This window comes from Rhipicephalus microplus, chromosome 7 (genome assembly GCF_043290135.1).
Source record: "Rhipicephalus microplus isolate Deutch F79 chromosome 7, USDA_Rmic, whole genome shotgun sequence".
NCBI classification, from domain to species: Eukaryota; Metazoa; Arthropoda; class Arachnida; order Ixodida; family Ixodidae; genus Rhipicephalus; species Rhipicephalus microplus.
The window spans coordinates 79,814,310-79,838,230 of NC_134706.1; the positions used below are offsets into that span (position 1 = coordinate 79,814,310).

General features: G+C 46.0%; 1 protein-coding gene across 1 annotated transcript in view; it reads left to right on the plus strand.

Moving 5' to 3' along the window:
• Positions 1 to 23,921, plus strand: part of LOC142767803 (uncharacterized) — a 150,033-nt gene that overhangs the window by 41,226 nt on the left and 84,886 nt on the right. Inside the window, exons 3-5 of the mRNA XM_075870044.1 lie at positions 17,068 to 17,127; positions 17,404 to 17,508; positions 22,501 to 22,538. Coding sequence (XP_075726159.1) covers positions 17,068 to 17,127; positions 17,404 to 17,508; positions 22,501 to 22,538 — 203 coding nt within the window. The remainder of the gene's footprint in view (positions 1 to 17,067; positions 17,128 to 17,403; positions 17,509 to 22,500; positions 22,539 to 23,921) is intronic.

Here is a 23,921-nt window from a genome sequence, read left to right on the forward strand (position 1 = left end):
TTTTCTGTACTGGGCGTTTCTCGAACACCTCCATCAGTCCTACCTAAACCACATGCTAAACTGAGAATTCCTGGGTTTATGAAGAATTCTCTACTATCATGCACTTTTTGCCTAAAAACTCACCCTACATCACATTTATACAGCGTACGGTGGTAACTTGCACGGATGCGATTCAACAAATAGGTTCTGGAAGTAAGATTCCGCATGCCTCGTAAATAAAAACGTCACGTCGCCCCACCACGGTGGTCTAGTGGTTAAGGTACTCGGCTGCTGACTTGCAGGTTGTGGGTTTATATCCCGGCTGCGGCGGCTGCATTTCCAATGGAGGCGGAAATGTTGTAGGCCCGTGTACTCAGATTTGGGTGCACGTTAAAGAACCCCAGGTGGTCGAAATTTCCGGAGCCCTCCACTACGGCGTCTCTCATAATTATATGGTGGTTTTTGGACGTTAAACCCCACAATTCAATCAATGAATTCAAAACGACACGTCGAAAGTATGATGCATTAGATTATTTTTATCGTGTCATTGACAAGACGCAGATATGATCGGTGGCAGTGACACCAGTCCCAACTGCGATACGCATCAGGTCCCAGAAATACTAGAGCACGTATTGGGTCCATGCCCAGAATGCGCACGTTAATGATAGCGAAATGGGGTGTCATCTGTTACGGTATCGTTGGTTCAATGCCCAGTTCTTCACTGCTTAGATGTGTGTTGTTCAGTGTAAAAGAAGAAGAAATGCGCACACTGCTGCCGCGGGGTGGCTACCGGTTGTGCAGTGATTGTTTTCTTGCATTTTTTGGAAAGCTGACAGAAACTATCTGATATTTCACAAAATGAAGAACATTGTTGGGAATGAAATACAGAAGACTAACGAATGGGTTTAGGGTGCGCCAACCAGCGTACGCATGCGGTTATTTATTTATTTATTCATTATTTTATTTATTGAGCAATGCTGTAGGCCACCACGTGGTCAATGCAGGAGCGGTTGTATATAACACAGAATAAACAAAAAACTTAACATAACAGTTTGAGCGAAAAAAATTTTAAGGCGATAAGAAAAATGGGAACGCAAAAATCTCATGTACAGTTTTGAAATATATAACAGTTTTGCCAGTTCGCATTCAAAATTACTGGCATCAAAAACAGTGGGGGGGGGGGGGGGGCACAGCATTTTATACGGACGCAGTTCTAGGAAAAAGTATGTATTTATGCGATTTCGTTTTAGCGAAAATTGGGGCAGGGTGCCCTACTGTGTGTGTGTCTAACCTTCCTAGTGAGTGTGGACGTACACAATCAGGCATGGTTACACTTGTATTTCCGGGAAGACAATTATGAAGAAAAAGCAACCTGTTGACGTATCTGCGCGATTCTAAAGATGGAATGCTATATTGCCTCATTAATGAGAATAGCGAAACAGTCATTTTATACTTATTGAATATGAAGCGCACTGCTTTTCTTTGAGGCCGTTCGAGTTCTGCACATAACGTTTGTGGAGGGGGTACCTTACAACTGAAGCATATTCCAATTCGGCTGTGACGTAAGTATTATAACCTAAAATCTTAGCTCTAGGAGGTGCAGTTTTCAGTTTCTTTTTCAGAAACCATATCTTCTTAAGCGCGGAGGTACAAGTAGACGATATATGTGATGACCAGGTTAGTTTGTTGTTCATAATGACACCCAGATACGTACATTTGTCTACCTCTTGTATATCACGCTGATTAGCAAAGTAAGTAACGTACTAGGCATTTTCTTTCATGTAATACGCAGAAGTACATCCTTTTCAGTGTTTAACTCCTTGCCGCAACGAATGCACCAGTCCCCAACAGCCTGCAGGTTTTGTTGTAACAGAACATAAGCTTTCGGAAAACGAAGACAGAGAAATAGGAAGACACAGGACGAGCGCTCGTCCTGTGTCTTCATATTTGTCTGTGTTCGTTTTTCACGCTGTTTACATTGAAGAATTATTTGTTATCCAACTTGCCCAATTTTCGATACTACCCAGTGCAATTTCTAGTACACAAGGCTCCTTTTCCGATACAGCGCTTGTCCTGTGTCTTCTTATTTCTCTGTCTTCGTTCTTCGCATTGTTTACCTTGAACAATGAATTTTTACCAACTTGCCCCATTTTATATGCTATTTGGAGAATGAAATTCTTTAAATACAACCTGTGAACAGTCGAATAAACGCACCATTATTAATTATGTCTGCCAAATCTATAATGTAATTTAAAAACAACTAGCTTTAAAATACCAAGCGATTCTCTAGTGGAAAAACTTAATTATGTGTTTTTATGACAAACGAAAAAACAACCTTAGAGTCACGCTCATATAGCCGCACATGGTTAGTAATGTCAACATACGTTTGCAAATCGCACTTTCGAAGTAGTAAACTGCTCTGCCACAAAGAACACCAATTTATTACACTGGTATATATTTACAGCATTGTCATCGCCTTCATCTCCAAATGTGTCAAAAAAGTTGAGTGCGGAAAATACCAGCAAGTAGCATAATGGTTTCGACATCCTATTAGTAACGACAGGAGAAGTAAGGAAAGCCCTAGAAGCAATGCAAAGAGGCAAAGCCGCTGGTGAGAATAAGGTAACATTCAATCTCCTGAAATATGGCAAAGAAATTGCGTTAGAAAAACCAGCCATCTTATATACGAAGTGTCTTTTGACAGGAAAAGTATCAGAACCTTAAAAGAACTTCAATATCATTTCATTCATTAGAAAAGAGACGTCAAGGACTTGAAAAATTACAGGCCGATCAGCTAACTGTCCCTTCTCTACAAACTATTAACGAAAATGTCAGGCGTCCGTCAGGATCCGTCCATTGCCATCTCCCATAGCAAGAGCTGCGGGCTCGCACGTCCCTAGCAACTGGAGCCTCTACCCTGTCACGATTCGGTGTCGCCAGCTGTCAGCAACAGCTACGGGCACGTGCGCTTGTCGTCGCCCGTAACAGCCGGAGTTCACCCCTCCTTGGCTTGAACGTGACTTGCCACCGCATCAATGCGGTGCGTTTGAAATGAGTTTGTAGCGTTTGTGTTGATAAGACGCGGACGCTATGGCCGTCAGGCACAATGACAGGTTCCCTGGCTGGGCGCTTCTCAAGAATATCCGAACTGTGTGCTCGAGACGCCACTGCAAAACGCCAACGCCAAGCCGAGGACGCTGTTTGTTTTATTCACTTCTTAGTATTTTTACCGTGCACGCTTGCTAATACAGTTGGAAACGCATGCCACGTTTCTCGCGAGTAATGAATAGATGAATGGAATAAACTTTATTTTGTATTCGGAATGTTAGTGGGCTGGGCTCCCGCCTATAAGTGTCGCCTAGAAGGTATTGCGTTCTAGCAGCTTCCTCACCCGCTGTTTTGCCCATAGCTGATCATCCAGGGCTGAACTGAACAGCACGGTCAGCCAACGCGTGCGGAGGTTGTCGGGGGAGGCCGCGTTCTCATTAGTGTGTTTTAATCCCTGATATTCCCATAGTATACGTTCTAAGGAAGCTCGTGACTGACAATCTTTGCATTGAGTGGTCGCGTAGATTTCTGGCTACATAGCATGAAGTAACGCTTGATTTATAGGCACCCGGCAATGCAGTTTACGAGATCTGATGGTAGCGCCAGAACACACAGCCTAGCGGGTAGGCGCAACAAAACCGAGTCTTCCAATGCGTAGCCTAGCGAGTAGAGGCAGCAAAACGAAACTTGCACGTGCATATCATTTTCGTTTTTAGTTGTGAGCAAGCGGTCACGGCTGATTATGTAGGCGCCCAGGAAGCTTTCTTTGCAAACATGCCAAAAAGGACACTGACACTTGAGCGTGTCACTGTGTTAAGCGAGCGTTCCATTTTCTTAGTATCCCTGGCGGTCGGTACCAACAATGCTGAGGCGGCCCAAAGTAAAGTCCCTAGATGAAACAAGTTTCCAAGGTAGCGACACCCTCCCTTTTCCTCCTCGCTTATTTGCCTGAAGCGCCCCCTAGAAGGTTCAAAACTTTCATCCAAAAGCGAATGTTTGGGTTCTGTTGCTACGGCGAATAGATGTAAATGAAACAAAATGGAACGAAATAAGACGTGGAATGAACAGTTACCTTTATGAACATAAACGGCACAACACAAGAGCGAGTGGGATGTGCGTTACTCAACCGGCAACGTTGTGCAGTTCTATACTTTACACCACTAGCCATGGCGTCTCGCGTAGTACATTTTAGTTCCACGGCCGCGGTATTTCGTCCAGTTCTAACTAGTCCACTTCTCCGATTGTGTTTTGTTCGTGTTGTGACACTGTGAACGTGCTTCTTGCTGGATCCTGTAAGTGGCCACAGGGCGTGACGTTGTGACGATTGATTACAACCGGCTTGTGCACACGCAAGAAAAAAAAACTACGACCAGACTGGTACGAACACTCGTCCAGCAGCACTGCGATGACGTTTTTTTTAATGTGCCCATTTGGACAATCGTGATGCCAAGTGATTCTGATGCGGTGCTGGGAACTTCCTGAAAAGTGAGAGCTCTACTGGTGAGGTGTCTCGAAGCAGTGCGTTTCGGCTCAAGCGGGAACTGGTCAAGAGTGAAATGTTTCTGAAGGTGCGTTGATTACAACCTACAGCTGTTCTGTATACGTGCATACCCACATGTATTTGTACCAACTGGAATGCACTAGACACGCATTAAACGCACGCCTGGCGTTTCAATAAAAACCGACAAGTGAACTCGCTTCGCAGATCCGCGTCGACATACGTTGACGGAGTTGCACAAAAAAATTCGCGTGAAATGGTTCATAGTTGCACTTCATGGTGCGCTTCATCTCGGAAAGCACGAGGTAAGTTGAAGAGAGCGAAACCATTTTCTGTTGTACACGGCAACGCAGCATTGCTGAAAAACGCAGATGTTGCATTGAACGATCATGGCGAAACAATCTTGGTCGACTTAGCGCACACCGAAACGCTCCTCCTCTTCAGTTTATGTTCTGGCTACGATTTTGTCTTCTGGTCACGGCGAGAATCCGGCTGGAGCCATATGCGCATGCGTACTTGTTTTGAACCTTTTGCATAATAATAAAGAACACCACCAGCCATTTGCAAGATCACGTGCAAGTAATGCACCAATTACAGACGCGGATGGCAGAGAAAAAAAGGAGTAATCGAGAGAGTGAGGAGGACGGCTCGAGAAAAATGAGTGACGCTACCTTGTTTCATCTAGGGACCTTAGCCCAAAGAGCTTCGTTGCGCCCTCTGGTTCACTGTCGGGTGCCTATAGAATATGGCTTGTGATTGTCGCCATTGGACAGACTATGCCCTGTTGAACTTATGGTGAGGAGGGGGTAAACACGCCTGTGTAATATATAATGTTTCGTAATTACATTGAACATTGTCACTCGGTTCTTCAACTCCCACACATTTGGAAATTTTGACGAGGGATCAACATTTGTCGTAGCCCAGAAAGTGAGTCCCCGAGCTACGTTGTGTGCCACCTCGATAGGGTTGATATCTCCCGTGGTGCCGGGTATGTGAGCTGGGAACAAGAGAATGCAAATGCATCTGTCGTCTTGGTTGGTTTCGCCAGTTCTAAGAATACGCAGTGCTTCACAGGAGATTCTGCCATTTGCAAAGTTATGTACGGCTGCTTGTGAATCGCTGATTATATAACACGCGTCAGTTTGTGATATGGCCAAAGCTATAGCACTATCTTCCGTCGTTCCAACGCGTCTCGCATGTATTGTCAGACTGGTGCTGCGTTGTTTGTTGCGGATAACTAGAGCCGCGACGAAGAATCTTGTGTTTGTAACGAGCGGCATCTACGAAGACCGTTTCTTTGTTGTTTCCGTAGTTATTTGCAACATCTTGGCTCTGCTCAGCCTTCTACCTGCGTTGTGCTCGGTATGCGTGTTTTTAGGTAATGGAGGCACTGTGAGCTTAGCCCGCACGGCCCGAGGAATTCCGCATTTGGTGCCAAATTGTGTGCGGTAAGGCCTGCCTAATTTTTTTAGGATGTATCTACCAGTCTTGGTTTTAGAGAGGCTCTCGTACTGTGCAATACGTTGTGCCTCTATCAGTTCCTCAAGTGTATTATGTAAACCTAGCTCTTACAGCCTCTCTGTACTTGTGCTTTGCATGAGCCCCAGCGCTTGTTTGTAGTTTTTTATAATGAGGCTGCTTAATTTCATTTTTTTCTGCTTCGAACCGTCAATGGTATGCAGAAACATACGTTATGTGGCTGATGATAAACCCGTGGATGAGCCTTATGACATTTGGCTCTTTCATGCTGTTATGCTTATTCGTAAATCTTTTGATTAGGCGCATCGTTTGCAAAACCTTCGCTTCGATATTGCGTACCGTTTTTCCATTAGTGCCTTTGGCTTCTAATATCACCCCAGTAGCCTTATCTTGTCAACAATGGGTATGCTGTGTCCAACTCGTGTTTTAAGTTGTATGTCTGTGTAGGTATGTGTGTTGTGGTGCTTGGGAGGTCGGCCCTTTAATGTTGGTCTGTATAGTAGCAGCTCAGACTTTTCAGCTGAGCACGTGAGACCAGTTTCTTCTAGGTATTGATCTACGGTGTCGATCGCTTCTTGTAAACGTTGTTCAATGGACCAATCGCTGCCGTTGCTAACCCCCAGAGTAATATTATCTGCGTATATTGTACGGTGGAAACCTTTTATCTTCTCTAATCTACTTGGGAGGCCAGTTAGGACTAAGGTAAATAACATATGTGATATTGCCGATGCTTCAGGTGTCCCTGCACTACCAACCGATATCTCCTCGGATGTGAGGCCTCCTACAACAATTTTGGCTTTTCTATTCGATAGAAAGTTCCCGATGTAATTAAACGTCCGCTCAGCTAAACCTAAGTTACTGACATATTTCAGTATGGCTTGGTGGGTGATATTATCAAATGCCTTTTTCAAATCAAGCCCGAGGATTGCTTGAGTTGGTCTGCTAGGTTGATCTATGATCTGGTGTTTTAATTGTAGCATGGCGTCTTGTGTACAGAGATACTTCCAAAACTGTATCATTGTACATGGGAGTACGTTGTGCTCTAGATAGTTAGTCAATCTGGTCAGTAAGGCGTGTTCCATTACCTTACCCGGGCAGGAAGTTAGTGAAATGTCTTCGGTTTTCAAGCTGTGTTTGCCAGACTTGGGTATAAGGACGACGTGCGCCGTTTTCCATGGCTGCGGTATGTGGCCTTGTCTCCAGCATTCATGAATAAAGTCTGCTATTTGCCAATCGACGTATAGTGTAGGTTTCGCAGTGTTTTGCTCGTGATGGCGTCAGGACCCGGTGCCGACGTAGTATTTAGTTTGTGTAGAACTACTCGTATCTCGGCTTCGTTGACTTTTTCATCAAGGTGAGGATTTGGCGCTCCTGCGTAATCGGCGAGGGAACATGGTTGTGCCTAGAATACGTACTTAAGCACGACGTCTTTGAGAAAGCCTTTTTCTGTGCCTTTATTTCGTTCATATTTATTTGCTCACAATAGAATTTCGTTCAAATTTCTTTGCGTACCGTTTTTTTCGTCTTCTGGGTTTAGGAGGTGTCAAAGTAAATTCCACGTTTTGCCTAGGTTCAGTTGGTTGTCCATGGCGGTACATGTTTCTTCCCATTGTTGGCAGCAAAGCTGTTTTGCATATCGTTCGATTTCATCGTTAAGTGTAGCTATTTTTTTTCTTAGTGCTCTGTTATGTTTTTGCGTTTTCCAGCATTTTTGCAGCCCTTGTTTGGCCTACCACATATGTAGTAGCGTACTTTCCAGAATTTCAAGCTTTTCCGATGGAACTATTTTTGTTGCCTCTGAAATATCCTTGTTTAGATTAGCTGTTGATTGGTCAATGTTTGTCATGCTTTCTGTGATGCCCTCTCGTATTATACTGAATATATCCTAGTCAACTAGCCCAAGCTATTTGCCCATGTGTTTGGTGGGCCCCCCAATAAGCTGCATTTCAATTATAGAATGATCAATGCCGAAGTCTTGCTATGTATTCAGACATCGCGTAGATTGCGTGTTTTTTATAGAAGTAAGGTCAGGCGTGGTATCACCACCGACAATATTTCCTTGCTTAGTGGGTATTGTGCGGTCTGTGATGCGTATTAGGCCTTCCTGCTGCGAGTTAAGCAAGAGATTCCTGCCCTTGGAGTGGACGTGTTTACAACCCCATGTACAATAAGGGGGGCATTAAAGTCCCCTCCGATTATTACAACTCGGTCACCCGCTATGGTAGGCGTGCGCTTAAAGAGAGTTAAAATCTGTGCCGTGTAAATTTTGGGTTACTGTACACATTTAGGATAAACACACTCTCCCCTGTTTTACTTGTGGGTATGATTACAATTAGTATATTTTATATATCGGTAACCTGTGTCCTGGGTTGCGCGTTGCACTGCCGTGTAGTTCCTCCACAATAAAGATGTAAAGGCTGTAGCCTCCCTCTCGGCACTGCCGATAGAGCGGTCGCCCGAGAACTTAGCGATGCCACACGGCTCCAGTAAGAGTATTGTCACGTTACTCTCGACAAACTTGATAAAAATGGGCTCGTTTAGTCGACTACTCAAGCAGCGGCTCAGAGAGATCGTCTTTGTCTTCTTTCACTCCTCGATCTCACCCAAGCAAACCATGTGGCAATAGTCCCCCCCTTTGAAAGCGTCGACTCGATGCTCGTAAATAAAAAAAATGAAGGTATACACACGCAGATATACAGAACCAAAAGAGGGAGAGTGCCACTACTCGCAGCGCAAATGAGAAAGTTTCGCCAACGCTTCCGCCAAGCGCCAAAAGAAAAGGCATTAAAACACAGGAGAACACAAACAGCAGCAGCAACGCAATGTCACGGCATGTCGTAGCACGTGAAACCACAAGGGCTACTGCGTGAAGTAGGGCTTCAGCCGAACGACATGCACGGTTTCGGGCCGAAGCTGTCGACGAGAAGACGCTGCGCCATCCGGAAATACTTCGTAGGTAAGATCTGTGATTCGTCTAAGAACCTTGTACGGTCCAAAATAACGGCTTAGGAGTTTTTCGGATAAGCCTGGTCGCCGGACAGGGGGATCCACACCCACACTCGGTCCCCAGGGTGGTAGGTGACATTTCGATGGCGGAGGTTGTAACGTCGTGCGTCTGCATCTTGTTGGTGACTGGTGTTTATGCGAGCTAGCTGACGAGCTTCTTCGGCGTATTGAGTGTATTGCTCAACATCTTGAGCAAGTTCATTGCTTTGGTCGCACGGAAGCATAGCATCGAGCATGGTTCGCACGTTGCGTCCGTAAACAAGTCGGAAAGGCAGAAATCGCGTTGTTTCTTGCGTTGCCGTATTATAAGCAAACGTGATGTTTGGAAGAATCTCGTCCCAGGTTTTATGTTGTACGTCCACGTACATTGACAGCATGTCCGCTATGGTCTTGTTAAGCCTCTCTGTCAGTCCATTGGATTGCGGATGATAAGCCGTTGTTTTTTGATGACTTGTGCAGCTCAGTTTAAAAATGTCCTCCATCATTTGTGCTGTAAACGACGTCCCTCGGTCCGTAATCACGCATGACGGGGCACCATGCCGTAGGACGATTTGGTGCACGAAGAACTGCGCGACTTCAGAGGCCGTGCCACGGGGTAACGCTTTTGTTTCAGCATAACGCGTAAGATAATCTGTCGCAACTATAATCCATTTGTTTCCAGAGGACGACAAAGGGAAGGGCCCGAGAAGGTCCATTCCCACGAGGTCAAACGGTGTCCGTGGTGGTGCGATCGGCGGGAGCAGGCCCGCGGGTCTCACAGGCGGAGTCTTGAGGCGCTGGCACTCACGGCAGCCTTTCACATATCGATGTACACTAGTTGATAGTCGCGGCCAGTAATACTGTTGGCGTACTCGGGCGAGAGTTCGCGAATAGCCCAAATGTCCTGACGTGGGCTCGTCGTGGCACGCCAGGAGGATTTCATCACGCATGTCGGTAGGAACAACGAGTAGGAAGGCTTTGTCGCTACCACGGGCGTTTTTCTTGTAAAGAATGCCTCTTCTTAGACAAAAAGAGGACAGTTCGCGAGCAATGTGTTGAGGGACCTGAGAGTTGCGGCCTTCCAGGGAATCAATGACTGGGCGTAATTCATCGTCTGCCTGCTGCTTTGACATAAATTCGGAGTCACTAACTGCTCCGAGAAAGGCATCTTCATCTTCGGAGCCCCTGACAGCGTTCCCCACAGGTGCTCGAGAAAGCGCGTCGGCGTCTTCGTGTTTGCGCCTTGACCTGTACACAATCGTAATATCAAACTCCTGCAAACGCAAACTCCACCGTGCGAGACGGCCGGATGGATCTCTGAGATTTGCCAGCCAGCAGAGCGAGTGGTGGTCAGTCACCACTTTGAAGGGACGACCGTAGACGTAAGGCCGAAATTCGGGCGTCGCCCAAACGACTGCGAGGCATTCTTTTTCTGACGTAGAAAAGTTGGTCTCAGCTCGAGAAAGAGTACGACTGGCGTAAGCTATCACATGCTCAACGCCGCCGTGTCGTTGTACAAGGACAGCGCCAAGTCCAACGTTGCTGGTATCTGTATGAATTTCTGTAGCAGCGTCCTCATCAAAATGGGCAAGAACAGAGTTGTTTGCATTCTCTGTCGTAACTCTGTGAACGCTGTATCTTGTTCTGCGCCCCAAGTAAAGGGTACGTCATCTCGGGTGAGTCGCGTAAGAGGTTCAGCTATCTTAGAGAAGTTGGCGATAAATCGGCGATAATACGCGCACAAGCCGAGGAAACGGCGTACTGCTCTTTTATCTGATGGGACAGGGAAGGCGGCGACAGCAGCAGTTTTGTCTGGATCAGGTCGCACTCCATCTGCACTAATGACATGTCCCAGAAATTTCAGCTCTTCATAGCCGAAATGGCATTTTTGGGGTTTCAGCGTAAGTTCAGCTGTGCGAATGGCTTCCAGAACCTTTCTCAGACGCTTCAGATGTTCTTCAAAGCTCTCGGAAAAGATGACCACATAATCGAGGTAGACAAGGCAGCTTTGCCACTTCAAGTCAGCGAGAACTGTGTCCATGATCCTCTGAAAAGTGGCTGGTGCAGAACAGAGGCCGAAGGGAAGAACTCGGAAGACATAAAGTCCGTCTGGAGTCACAAACGCGGTTTTTTCTCGGTCTCGTTCATCCACTTCAATTTTCCAATAGCCACTCTTTAGATCGATGGACGAAAAATACTTCGCACGTCGTAACCTGTCGAGGGAGTCGTCGACCCGTGGAAGCGGGTAGACGTCCTTTTTTGTGACGCTATTAAGCTTCCTGTATTCAATACAGAATCGCAGCGTTCCGTCTTTTTTCTTTACTAGAACGACTGGCGAGGACCAAGCGCTGCTGGATGGTTGAATAATCCCGTCATCAAGCATCTCTTTTACTTTTGTCTGAATAGCCTCGCGTTCTTTGGCAGAAACGCGATAAGGCTGCTGCCGGATGGGGCGGACGTCATTGTCGGTAATAATTCGATGCTTCGTAAGGTGTGTTTGACGGACTTTAGAAGAAGAGGCGAAGCAAGATCTAAACTCCCTTAAAAGGTCATGAAGTGCAGCCTTTCTCTCGTCTGACAGCGTCGAATTAATGTCGATGTGGTCTAGAAATTCCTCATCCTCATGCGTTTCCTCGGACGCGAAGCACTCCGTGACGTCGGCAACAGGTTCTCTATAAGCTAGGGTGGTTCCACCGAAAAGATACTGGTGCTCGTAATTGAAGTTTGTAGCTAGTATCGTTGACTGTCCGTCACGGACGCGCACAACACTTCGGGCGACGCATACACCTTGGAGCAGCAGAAGTGATAAGTTGCTCTCAGCCACCACGTCGCCGTCTTGGAAGTCTTCACAAGTGACTTCGATGGGAACAGTTGATCGGGGTGGCAGCGTCACACTGTCGTCAGCAACACGCAGCGCAAGTCTACGGCAGTTATCAGCGTCTCGATCTGTTGCGCCTTGAGTCGAGAAGGTCACGATGCGCTCACGGAGATTTATGATGGCACCGTATTCCCGAAGGAAGTACATGCCGATAATCAGCTGACGCGAACAGTCGGGAAGAACGAGGCAGCTGAGCACAAACGTTGACGCACGAATTTTCACTCTTGTGGTACAGCGACCCAGCGGTGTTACAACGTGTCCTCCAGCTGTTCGAATTCGCGTTTCATTCCACGGCGTGATCACTTTCCTGAGATTTTTCGCTAGCCTCCCGCTGATGATCGAATAGTCTGCACCAGTGTCTACCAATGCATTGACCTGAAGACCGTCAACCAGCACAGGTATGTCGAGTGACACGCGGTCACTAAGTTCAGATGCGGATGTCGGCGTTTCTTCGGCACTGCGATTATTCTCTGACGAAATGCCTTCGGCGTTGCGTGCAAGCATCGATGGGAGGTCTTCCGCACTTTGAGTCCCAGCGACCTTGCCCCCGAAGGCCGCTGCCTTCAGTTTTCCCGACGAGGGCTCGGGGAGCGTTCCCGTGCCGTCACCCCGAAACGTGGCCCAGTGGCTGCGGGTCTCCTCGGAGATGGTGACCGCGATTGCCGTCGTGTAAAGGGTGCACGCTGTTGCGCGAGATACTCTTCGATATCCCTTGGCCTTTGACCAATTCGGGGACGAGGGGAATTGACGGAAAATCCACGCAGTCCAAGTTGCCGGTATGGGCATTCGCGGTAAATGTGACCAGCCTCACCGCAATGATAGCAGAGGGGTCGTCTGTCTGGCGTACGCCAGAGATCAGACTTGCGCGTCGGTGTACGGCGACTATCGATGTCCAAATAAGCGTGCGCTGACTGAATCGCGACTGACGGCATCATTGTCTGGATCGGGACGTATGGCATTGTCTGGATCGGGACGTGCGGCACTGTCTGGATCGGGACGTGCGGCACTGGCTGCATCGGGACTCCTTGACCCGAAAGAGGAGTGGCAGATCGCAAGGCTTCCGCGTACGTACGACGGTGACTGTCAGTAGACACAGGAGCCATTACCGGATCAACCGACGTGGGCGGAAAACGATGGGCGTGCAGCATCTGCTGGACCTCGTCGCGGATGACACTGGTGATCGAACCAACATCGATTTGTCTTGTCCTGTACATCTTTTCCATTTCTTCCCGGACGACAGATCGAATGATCTCGCGAATCCGTTCGGGGCTCTTGCTCCCAGGGGTGGCGAAAATTTCGGGAGTTGAGGCAGCATTCACTTGACGGTCAAACTGGGCAGACCGTTGGTGCAGTACTCGCTCCATTGTTGCCGCTTCAGTAAGGAACTCAGCAACACTTTTGGGGGGACTACGCACCAAACCAGCAAAAAGTTGTTCCTTCACACCACGCATGAGGTGGCGCAACTTTTTTTCTTCTGCCATAGCAGGATCCGCTCGCTTGAAAAGCCGTGTCATGTCCTCGACGTACATCGAGACGGTCTCGTTGGGCATCTGGATGCGTCATTGTAGTGCACGCTCCGCCCGTTCGCGGCGGTTGGGACTCCTGTAGGTCTCCAGGAAACGACGCTGCAACTCGCGCCAAGATGTCAGAACATCATCCCTGTTCAAAAACCACGTCTTGGCACCGTCCTTTAAGCAAGTGTACACGTTCCGGAGCTTCGCGGCATCATCCCAGTAATTGATCGCTGCGACACGTTCGAACTCATTCAGCCAGTCGTCAACATCTTCATGCTGCTCTCCGTGAAAGGGGCTAGGCATGAGCGGGTTCTGGACGGTGCAGTAGATCGGCGTGGAAGGTGTCGGAGCTTGCATGGGATCTTGTGTCGAAGTCATAGTCGCTGCATCAGTGGTTGGTGTCTCAGGCGGTAGGCCTCGTTGGCGGTGGCTTACTCTATGAACAGGAGTGTCCATGGGTGCAGGGCTTGTGTTCCGGCTGCTGGACGGGGTCTTGGGCATCGGGTGGATTGCGACACGTTGTACCCAGCAGCTCCACCAGTCTTGTCACGTTACTCTCGACAAACTTGATAAAAATGGGCTTGTTTAGTCGACTACTCAAGCAGCGGCTCAGAGAGATCGTCTTTGTCTTCTTTCACTCCTCGATCTCACCCAAGCAAACCATGTGGCAGTATGATATCTGACTTTAAAAGCGAAGCATTTCTTAGCGATCTTCGGCGACGTTGAGGGTATCTATCTATCTATCTATCTATCTATCTATCTATCTATCTATCTATCTATCTATCTATCTATCTATCTATCTATCTATCTATCTATCTATCTATCTATCTATCTATCTATCTATCTATCTATCTATCTATCTATCTATCTATCTATCTATCTATCTATCTATCTATCTATCTATCTATCTATCTATCTATCTATCTATCTATCTATCTATCTATCTATCTATCTATCTATCTGTCCGTCCGTCCGTCCGTCCGTCCGTCCGTCTATCTATCTATCTATCTATCTATCTATCTATCTATCTATCTATCTATCTATCTATCTATCTATCTATCTATCTATCTATCTATCTATCTGTCTGTCTGTCTGTCTGTCTGTCTGTCTGTCTGTCTGTCTGTCTGTCTGTCTGTCTGTCTGTCTGTCTGTCTGTCTGTCTGTCTGTCTATCTATCTATCTATCTATCTATCTATCTATCTATCTATCTATCTATCTATCTATCTATCTATCTATCTATCTATCTATCTACGACTTTTAGCTCTCCTGGCCATTTCAATAATGGTATCGATACCAAACTTGATATGGCATAACATGACTGTATCAACAACATACTTATCTAGTCATAACATGAAAATAACGAAATATGTGTCATGAATGTCATGATTTACATTTAATGGTCCTGCAGCTCTCGCAGTGGTTTCATTCACATGGCATGTTGCGAAACTGGTATGGTATGACATGATTGTATGGCGAACACAAGCGACACACCCTAACATGAAAATCACGACATGCGTGTCATGTAACAACATGACTACATGTCACGCTCATGATGCGCTGTCAGCCATTTCGCTAGCTTCACTTATGCCAAATTTGGTATTACGAGATGTGAATAAATGACGAAGGTATGATACTGGTGCCAACATGATAACTACGAGATGTGTGTCGTGTAACATGACTACATGCTACGCTCATGATGCGCTCGCGGTTGTTTCGCTAGCTTCACATATATGCAAATTTGGTATTACTCGACGTTAATGGATGACGAAGGTATGTGCCTGATGCAAATATGATAATCATGAGTTGCTTGTCTCCTAAGAATATGACTACATGTCACAGCCTAAGCGCCAATACATTCTGACGTGACGCGGTACGTGGGCTCGCCGGTGTTCATTTCATCGCGTCCCGCCGCCGTTGCCACGCCAGGCGCCGGTCCTGCGATATGCTAGCAAGCGCTCGCCGCGCTGCGTCACTTTGACGCATCATTTCAGCGCGTCCGGCATCCTTTCGTCACGAAAAGCGGGAGACTCAGAGACTCATTGTTGTCTGGGTAACGCATCGGCGCGAAATGCAGCATGCCGCAGTTCACACCGGTTGCCGCCGGGCCGCACCGACGAACGCTGGTCGCGCCGGTTGTGCCTGGCGTCAGACTATAGAGGGCTCGCGTTTTGCTAACGTAACTTCACTGTTTCAAGCGTGCGCGCACGTCAACGCTACATTGGAATATAACGGGCCCTTCGTGATGCGCTAGCCGGCGTTTTGCTAGCTCCACATATACCAAATAGGGTGTTACGTAACGTCAATGGATGACTAAATATATGACTGGTGCAAACAGGATTACCTCGATACATGTGTAATGTAAGAACATGACAGCATACCACACTCATGGCGTGCTCGCGCCCGTGTCGCTAGCTCCACATATACTAAATTCTCTATCACGTGACGTGAATAGACTACGAAGGTAAGCGATACGTCTAAACATGATCATCATGCCATGGAACTCTTGAACGACATCATTTACCTCCACCTCGTAGCGATGCGCTGTTTTCAAAGTGACACATCAACCTTTTCCATTCGTGCTTCCCATATCATCGCCTTCCACTGTACGTGAGATCTACCAGTTTTTTATACATTGCAGTATCCATCATAACAAAAACAATGATTTAAATATAGTATGAGCGCCGCTTTAGGCAACAAAGTTTTTTGGTACAAGCCGCTGGTACCGAGGCTACAAACTTCATAGCAGCCGTTGCAGTGAAGTGAGGTTGGGGAACTCACTTGTCGGCAAGTGTACTTTGCAGAGAGTGACACTAAACTTGCTCGTGTGACAGCGTGCAAATGACACTCGTGGCTAACTGTACTCGCTCAATGTGCACTCAAGTTGCTACGTGTGGCAAGGGTGTTAGCTTCCAGCACTTTCGCCGGGACGAGAGAACAATCTTTGCAACTCTACTCGCACTGAACGGATTCTTAAAATTTTTGCGGCATTGAACTCGTGAGGCAATAAGATTTTCTAGTGATTTGATTCCATGGTTACCTAAAAAAGCGTTCGAGGGCCCCTATAAAGAATTTTGTTCGACAGGTGTCTCGACAAAATTGAGTCCATTCGGCGATAATAGCGCATGCTGGTCCAATCTACTTTGTGTGTGTTTGTGTGCGTGCATGTGTATGTAGCAAAACATATGAATAAGTATGCACTTAGCAGTTGAAGGGTGCACTAGGGGCCGGATTTCGCTGTCGCGTTCAACTCTTAAAGGCGAAGCTTCAAGGTCCCCCAATTTTTCACCAGTACTTTCCAAATTAAGAAAACAGGGACTCTAAAAGGGGCCACAGATGACTCTGGGTTGGTCAACCGAAAGACAAGTGTACTTATATAAAGAGAAAACACGCTTATGCCATGGCCCCAAGCTCTCATTGTCTGACCGTGAAAGATTGCACGCTTTGTAGCCACATTTATTCAGCTTATGTAGGCCGCGCATGGCTCAGTGCGTGTCTTCGAAAGCGTGGTCTCAAAGTACATAGCGGGTGGGGGGGTGGGGGTTGGGGTGGATGCTCATTTTGTAGCATTTTGTATTAGCTTAATTTCTGCAAGAATGTGCATACGTATTTTTTTTTCGCTTTTAAGGGCTGCTACATAGTTGTGTTAGGTATTGTTTTGGTGATTATCTTTCAGTTCTTTCTTTCAGTTGATACAGGCGAAGGAATATTATGCATCAACCACACCTTGAATTCGGCAGTATGCCCTGGTGAGTTGGCTACGTCAGTAATAGATATTTGGACAATACATATTATCTAGTTCTTGTAGTTATGCTTAACATTCTTTATCTATGGTTTCATTGTTTGTTTTCTACGCTACGTTGGTTTTTCAAGGCACCAACCTTTACTTTTCTCTTTTTTTGAGCCACGTAATAAAAATAGGCTAAACTGTTTAGCCCATGCAGCAGCGCTGTGAACGCAACTCTTTCGAGTTGTGAAGCTGCACAATAATTCGTGATTATTTACATTCTTCATTTTGTATCCAGTTGAACAAGGCGGTAAGAGAGCACCCTGCGTAGAAATTACTTCACACTCGTCCTGCAGGAGAGATTTGAACCCGGATGCTATACAAGCGAAAGTAATGAAAGTGGGTAAGTCATAATAACTCTGATTCTGGTGTTGAACGGAAGAAGTACGTTCACATCGCCATAGGTTTATTATGCACCACACCTGATAGGTAGGTTTCCTCGTGCAGTTTGAATTGCCGTTTAGAGAAGTAGTCTGTATGATAATGCCAAAGAAAGTCCCTCTAATTTATTTTTTCATTCTCATACATTCATGCTTTGTATACAATATTTGATTGGCTTGATATTTACCACTGCCCAATCTTAATTATCAATGTAAAACTTCGTTAGCCATCGTTGTGCGTTACTTTTTAAGGGGAGATGCGGGTCGAAAAACACGAGTTTTTTTTCCAAAATTACCATTTTTTTATTATTGCCTGTTTTGATAAGATTTTGCCTGATGTGATAAGATCCCGCCTGTGGCGGCTGCATTTCCGATGGAGGCGGAAATGTTGTAGGCCCGTGTACTCAGATTAGGGTGCATGTTAAAGAACCCCAGGTGGTCAAAATTTCCGGAGCCCTCCACTACGGCGTCTCTCATAATCATATGGTGGTTTTGGGACGTTAAACCCCACAAATCAATCATTGATAAGATTAGTACCTATACCGGTATGAAAAAAAATACAGGTCCATACTTGACTGGAAATGCTTTAAAATTGCATCTAAAGAGCACAAGGTGCCTGTTAAAAGGTCCAAACTGCGCAGTCTTCAAGCACATTGCCGCCGATTAGCGCCGCCCCTCGCCATTGTTGATCGCATTAGCCGAAGAGTCGAGCCTCACTTTTAGAGTAACAGCAGTTTCCCTTGCTGATGCGGTGCAAGAAATAATAAAAAGAAACATGCTTCTGCGTGTTTTTGGAGCACCGCGACTGGCTTACGACGTGGTACGGATTAGAGACCCCCATTGGCTGCTGCGCACCTGTATGTGCTGTGAAGCCTATTAGCGGGGTCCATGTCTTGTCGAGCAGCGCAGCTGAACAATGCTTTTCTCGTGCAATTATCTCCGTAATGAATGGAAAAAGCATTGCTCGCAAGTGAAAGCCGTTGTGCGGTGTGCTCTGTAGGAATAGGCTACGAGCAGCTGGTCCGATTCGCGGCAGTTGTTGGCTTGCAAAAACCAATTCGGAAAGTTCGTGATGCGGCAATGGATGACGTCAGCCCCAATCTTGCGAGGTCGAAAGAGCTCGCAGAGAGAGAACTTAGTGGGGTCGACATTGCCAATATGTACGATGGTATCTGGCACAAACATGGCCGCAAAATGGGATGACAATGGACTTACTTTGGATTTCGCAGTCCTGACGAACTTCTTCCTAGCGTGCAGTTGGCTCAAGGCTCTTCCAGATGAAGCGAAAGTTTGGCAAGCGTTTCATGGCCCTGTCTGTGAGCGAAGTGTCTGTGAGGAGTCAGCTCGAAAAAGCTGAAAGGGACAAACTCATGGGGCTGGCGTGTTTTAGTCACAGTGGCCACTACAAGAAGGATTGTTCTTTTTTGTGTGCAAATTTGATCAGATTGAATGATATCTTTCATAAATAAAAACTGAATTTAAATCAAGTACTCGTTTTTCTCAAAACACAAACTTTGCTATTTTTTTCAATGTGCCCATCCTTTTTCGGCCACTTCTAGTTCTCGGATCTGCATTAAAATTTGCCCAAAGTTTTTTTCCAATTGCAATTATGAAGTTTAAATTTCAAGAGTTTATTGTATAATAAAAAGTTGGTGTAAACCTTTACTAGGGTAGTAGAAATATGAACTTCTTACGTCTATTATTTTTCATGCCTATTACATAGTTTGTATGTGCTTCCTAAATAGCAATGTGCATTCTACACTTTATTTCAAACATTAATATTGATGAATGGTAAAAAATTACGGAAGTTTAGGGATGAAAAGAGGGGAGGCAAAAGGGTTAAGATTTTCACTTTGTCATTTCGCAGAGCAAAAAGTAAGCAACTTGCAAGAAAGGTAATATATTTGAAATCAGCATAAAAAGTTCTATAAAAAGCTCAAGTGTCGTTGCTCTGGGTGAATATTAAAAAAGTGTCTTCGAGTAGCACCTGCCCTTAAGAAGCCAGCGAATAGTTCTGCAATGCGTGAGCTGCACAGAGATGTCTGGTAGTTGGAAAGTGACAAGCGCAAATTTGACCAAGAATTCACAGACCAGACTGACCAAATTACCACTGAGACGGGGCCGCGTTAGTAAACCGAAAATTGGCAAAAGAGAAGCTTTTGTACCGCCCATGACGTTCTCCGTAGTAATGGCAAGAGATAGACACGCAAGAAACTTTAATAAAGTGCTGAGAATTCAGCCAGTGCTGCCCTAGAGAAGACCCTGTGACTTGCCGTTGACTAATGCCAATCTGGAGCTAGAAGGCATTGCCACTCCACGTTTTCAGGGCCCTCTGAACAGCCGTTGAGTGGTCTGCCAGTTTTGAACTCATAATAAAATACTGCCAGTTCTCGTGGTTGTGGAAGTCCTGTAACACAAGACTCAGCCAGAGCATGTGCGCTGTAGTGGACAATTCAACTTGGAATGCGAGCAAACAGGATATATCTTATGCGCAGCCTGTTAAGGAAAACCCCTCGATGTATGCAAACCCGACTGTAGCACTAAGGGCGTACGAGACTGCTATACATTACTGAAGATAAACAGCCAGAAATGTCACCACCCTCCTCTGAAATCAGCCGCCACATATCGAAACCTAATGTGAGGGTGACCTTGTCCAGTAGCCTCATAACCCACTGTGGCTCTTCTTCCGTCACGGTGCGCGAGTTCTCGCGCAGAGCGGGTGGCAATATTATTTGGGTTCAGGTGACTGGGTAGCTCGTCATGTTCCGTGTGAGCTGGGAGCCAATTCAGCTAAGTGATGCGATGGAGAGATTCTGGAATTGCTTTCTTCTTTAGAATGGCTACCACCTCTTTAGCTACGAGGCACAAAGCGAAAATGCTGTCCACCACGCAGGAGTCCGTGTACTACATAGTCGTTTGTTTGGATCCAGCTTTGTGATTGCGAAGGCAACATATTCAATCACATCGACCATACTAGTTCGTACCAAAGATACGGCAAGAAGTCAGCTGTTGTTAACCGCACAGACTCAGAATTTATCCGCTCATCTATGCTGAGCTGCATCTGCAAAAGATGCCCCGCCGCGGTGGTCTAGTTGCTAAGATTCTCAGCTGCTGACCCGCAGGTCACGGGATCAAACACCTGCTGCAGCGGCTGCATTTCCAATGAAGGCGGAAATGCTCTAGGCCCGTGTGCTCAGATTTATGTGCATGTTAAAGAACGCCAGGTGGTCGAAATTTCTGAAGCCCTCCATACGGCGTCTCTCTTAAAAATATGGTGATATTGGGATGCTAAACTGCACATATCAATGAAATCATCTACAAAAGATGCAATATTCGACATGCACTTTAAGGACACCTCAGGTCGCAGTACCCACTTTTCTTTAATTAACTCCTGGTGATCATGTAGAGGATATAAATAAACGAAGTTGTTGCCTCTGACCTTAATGTCAAGGTGTAACACCTCCTTCTTCGTGAAGCTAGATCGAATGCCGGCTGTCTACAAAAGACACCGACCAGCGGCAAAGCCGAAAAGCCTCACAACCTGTGCAGACTTTGGTGCTTTAATGAATTCGGGCGAAGTGCTGAGCACACTGAGCTCTAGCAGTTTCTTCGTGCTTTTCGCACTCAGGAAGTCGAGATCTTCCCTCCGTTTTTTCTTTATAAAGCTAAAACAGCATAAATGACGTGAACATTGAAGAATAAGCAATGCGCCATGAGCAACTTGTCCACACTTATCCTCTTTTTCTTATTACAGACTGTCATTGTCAATTCACAAACGCTTTCAGTTTTAGACGTAGGATGACCAATGACCTTGGTGTTGCAGCCTCTGGAGTACAGGGGCAGCCCAAGGATTCGCATCGAATCAGCACTGAGACTCTTCTGAGGATCTCTCGGCAATAACTTCCTTTTTATTGGGATAGCAATTATTAGGAAACTCTTGGCTAAATTTTTATGCCCGCATCGGTCTCGACATCAGCGTTGGCGTCACTCTCCTTATATGCATAGTATCCATATATGTGAAAACGCAAGAAAAAATATGCCAGAAAAAAACACTGTCACGTGGAATCGAGCGTGGTACCTCTGAAGTGTGAGTGTGACGCGTTAACTACTGAGCTGCGAAGCATCACCTCCATCAACAGGTTAAAGGCAAGCTATTTATATCTACCATTTAGTGCTGATGACGGGCATCTCGGGGGAAACTATCGTGTTTTCAGCATTGCCAGCAAAATGGTGCAATAAGCGCGTGTCGCCAGATCGGCACGACACGGCGGTGCGTGCTCTCATCTCCCACTCGTACTTTGCCCCGCTGAGAGGAGGCGAGTGAACGCTAAGTGTGCGCTCTTATCTCGCGGTGGGGAGGATGGTACATCTTGACTGGTCTTGGGCTTTCACCGGAACGATTCTTTTGTAGTTACCGGGTGCACAATGGTCAATGTAATCGATGTACTTTTTCTTTTCGCGAAAAGAACGCGCTTTTCAGAGAGCGAAATAACAACTGAGACGATTACTCGCGTTTATCTGTACCTGTGAGTACGTTCCGTGCGTCGTTTATACGTGAGAAGCGCAGGGCATAATTCGATCTGCTTGCGAGTCTGCACGTGACCTTCCAATTTGTTGCTATTGCGTTCATTGCTTCACCTTTGTGCCAGAGCTGTGACTTTTTCGTGAATGAAATAGAAAAGTACAGGTGGCGTTTGATACCCTCTTGTAATGGACGAAATGCGCTCTATTTGTAAGTAGTCTGAGTACTACTGATGATTGGCGTTCGCGAATCTTGACGCCATCGGGCTCATTACTAAATGTCCTTATCGTGGCTCCAACAGTACACAACATTCTTTTTATTTCCCCATTATCTGTATTTTATTGATTGTTTATAGAGTATTGAAGACTGACCTTTCACTCTGACTTAAATGTTTTTGCCGCTGGGGTCATTTTCTTCTCTTTATTCGCCACAGGTACAAAAATTGATGAGAATAGACCACCAGATTACCCGGTAAGTAGTCTTAAAAATTCGAAAGTAGACAGCCTGGAACTTTGAATACCAAAAGTGGGCTTTTACGCTGCAAAACGACGATTTGATTATCAGAAACGCCGTAGCGGGGGCCTCCGGTCATTTAAAACTACTGCTGTTTAACGTTCCCTGAAACTGCACAGCACTCGGTCCTCTACCAGTTCACCTGCATCGAAATGCGACCGCTATGGATGAAATCGAACATGCGATTTAGGGTCAGCAACCGAGCACTACAACCACTCCACGATCACGGCAGACGTCCAGAAGTATGTCATAACCAGTGTATTCAAATATTTCTGCCAAATATTGCTCTAGCTATGCTATCGACTATGTAAATATGACAATATAAATCTAGAGCATACACTATAAACTATTTGCATTGGCCTAGGGTTCACGGTACATACAAATATAGAGTACAATGACAGGGCCTTCTTATAAGTTTCTCTCGTTCAAAAGCAGACCAGGTTATTTCCAACCCCAGCATGTTTTTAGTTTTGTATTGAGAGCTAGATTAACCGCATTCTCACTGTGTCACTGTAGCTGGTAGCCACACCGCTCGTCGCATCGTGCGGCATGACGTCGAAGAAGGAGCCAGTGAAACTGCCTTGAAACAGTGTTTTCAGTTAAAAATGAGCGTTGTATATGTGTGTTCTACTCTGTAAGACATCATTTCAACTGCGCTTATGGTTAATGTCAGAGTTTTGTGTCGTTAAACGTGTTCTAATCTATCCGTGTTCAGTGGCACTGTGTGAACCTAACGGAGGAAGAGCCGGCGCTGCATCGTGTGAATAGGTGGGTGGGGCGAGCAATGCAATCGGTTTAAGAGATAAAAAGGAGGCGGTTTTCTTCGTCAGGCTATCATGGGTGAGTGCGCAAGGGAACATGCAAGTTTTTTCGGCAACAGTGGATCGGCCGTAGGACTAGCGTCACCTTTACGACGGGGTGGTGACCTGGGATCCGATAGAGGCTGAAAAGTATAAATAATATTGTTACTACTACTACTACTACTAATGTGACTAAATATCTTGCGTTATTATTTTTTGATGGTATACTCTTGTTCTGATGAGTGAACGTTCTACTCCTATACAAAACCCTTATAGATTCATAACTGAAAATTCTCAGCCCTAGCGAGGAATAAACTTGCTTTACCCGTTTGTGCTGTTTTTATTTTTGATCGTTTTTTCTGCACCAAATTCTTAGTCATACTTTACTAATTTGTATCACCGAATGGTTAGCCTTTTTAATGTTTCTAAACCTAATGGTTCATGTGGGCTAGTGCCCTGACACAAACTCGAGTTATGTCGTAACATTCTACTGAACATGTGTCAGCTTTTCCTTACGTTCCCTGCGCGTATGAAATTCTCT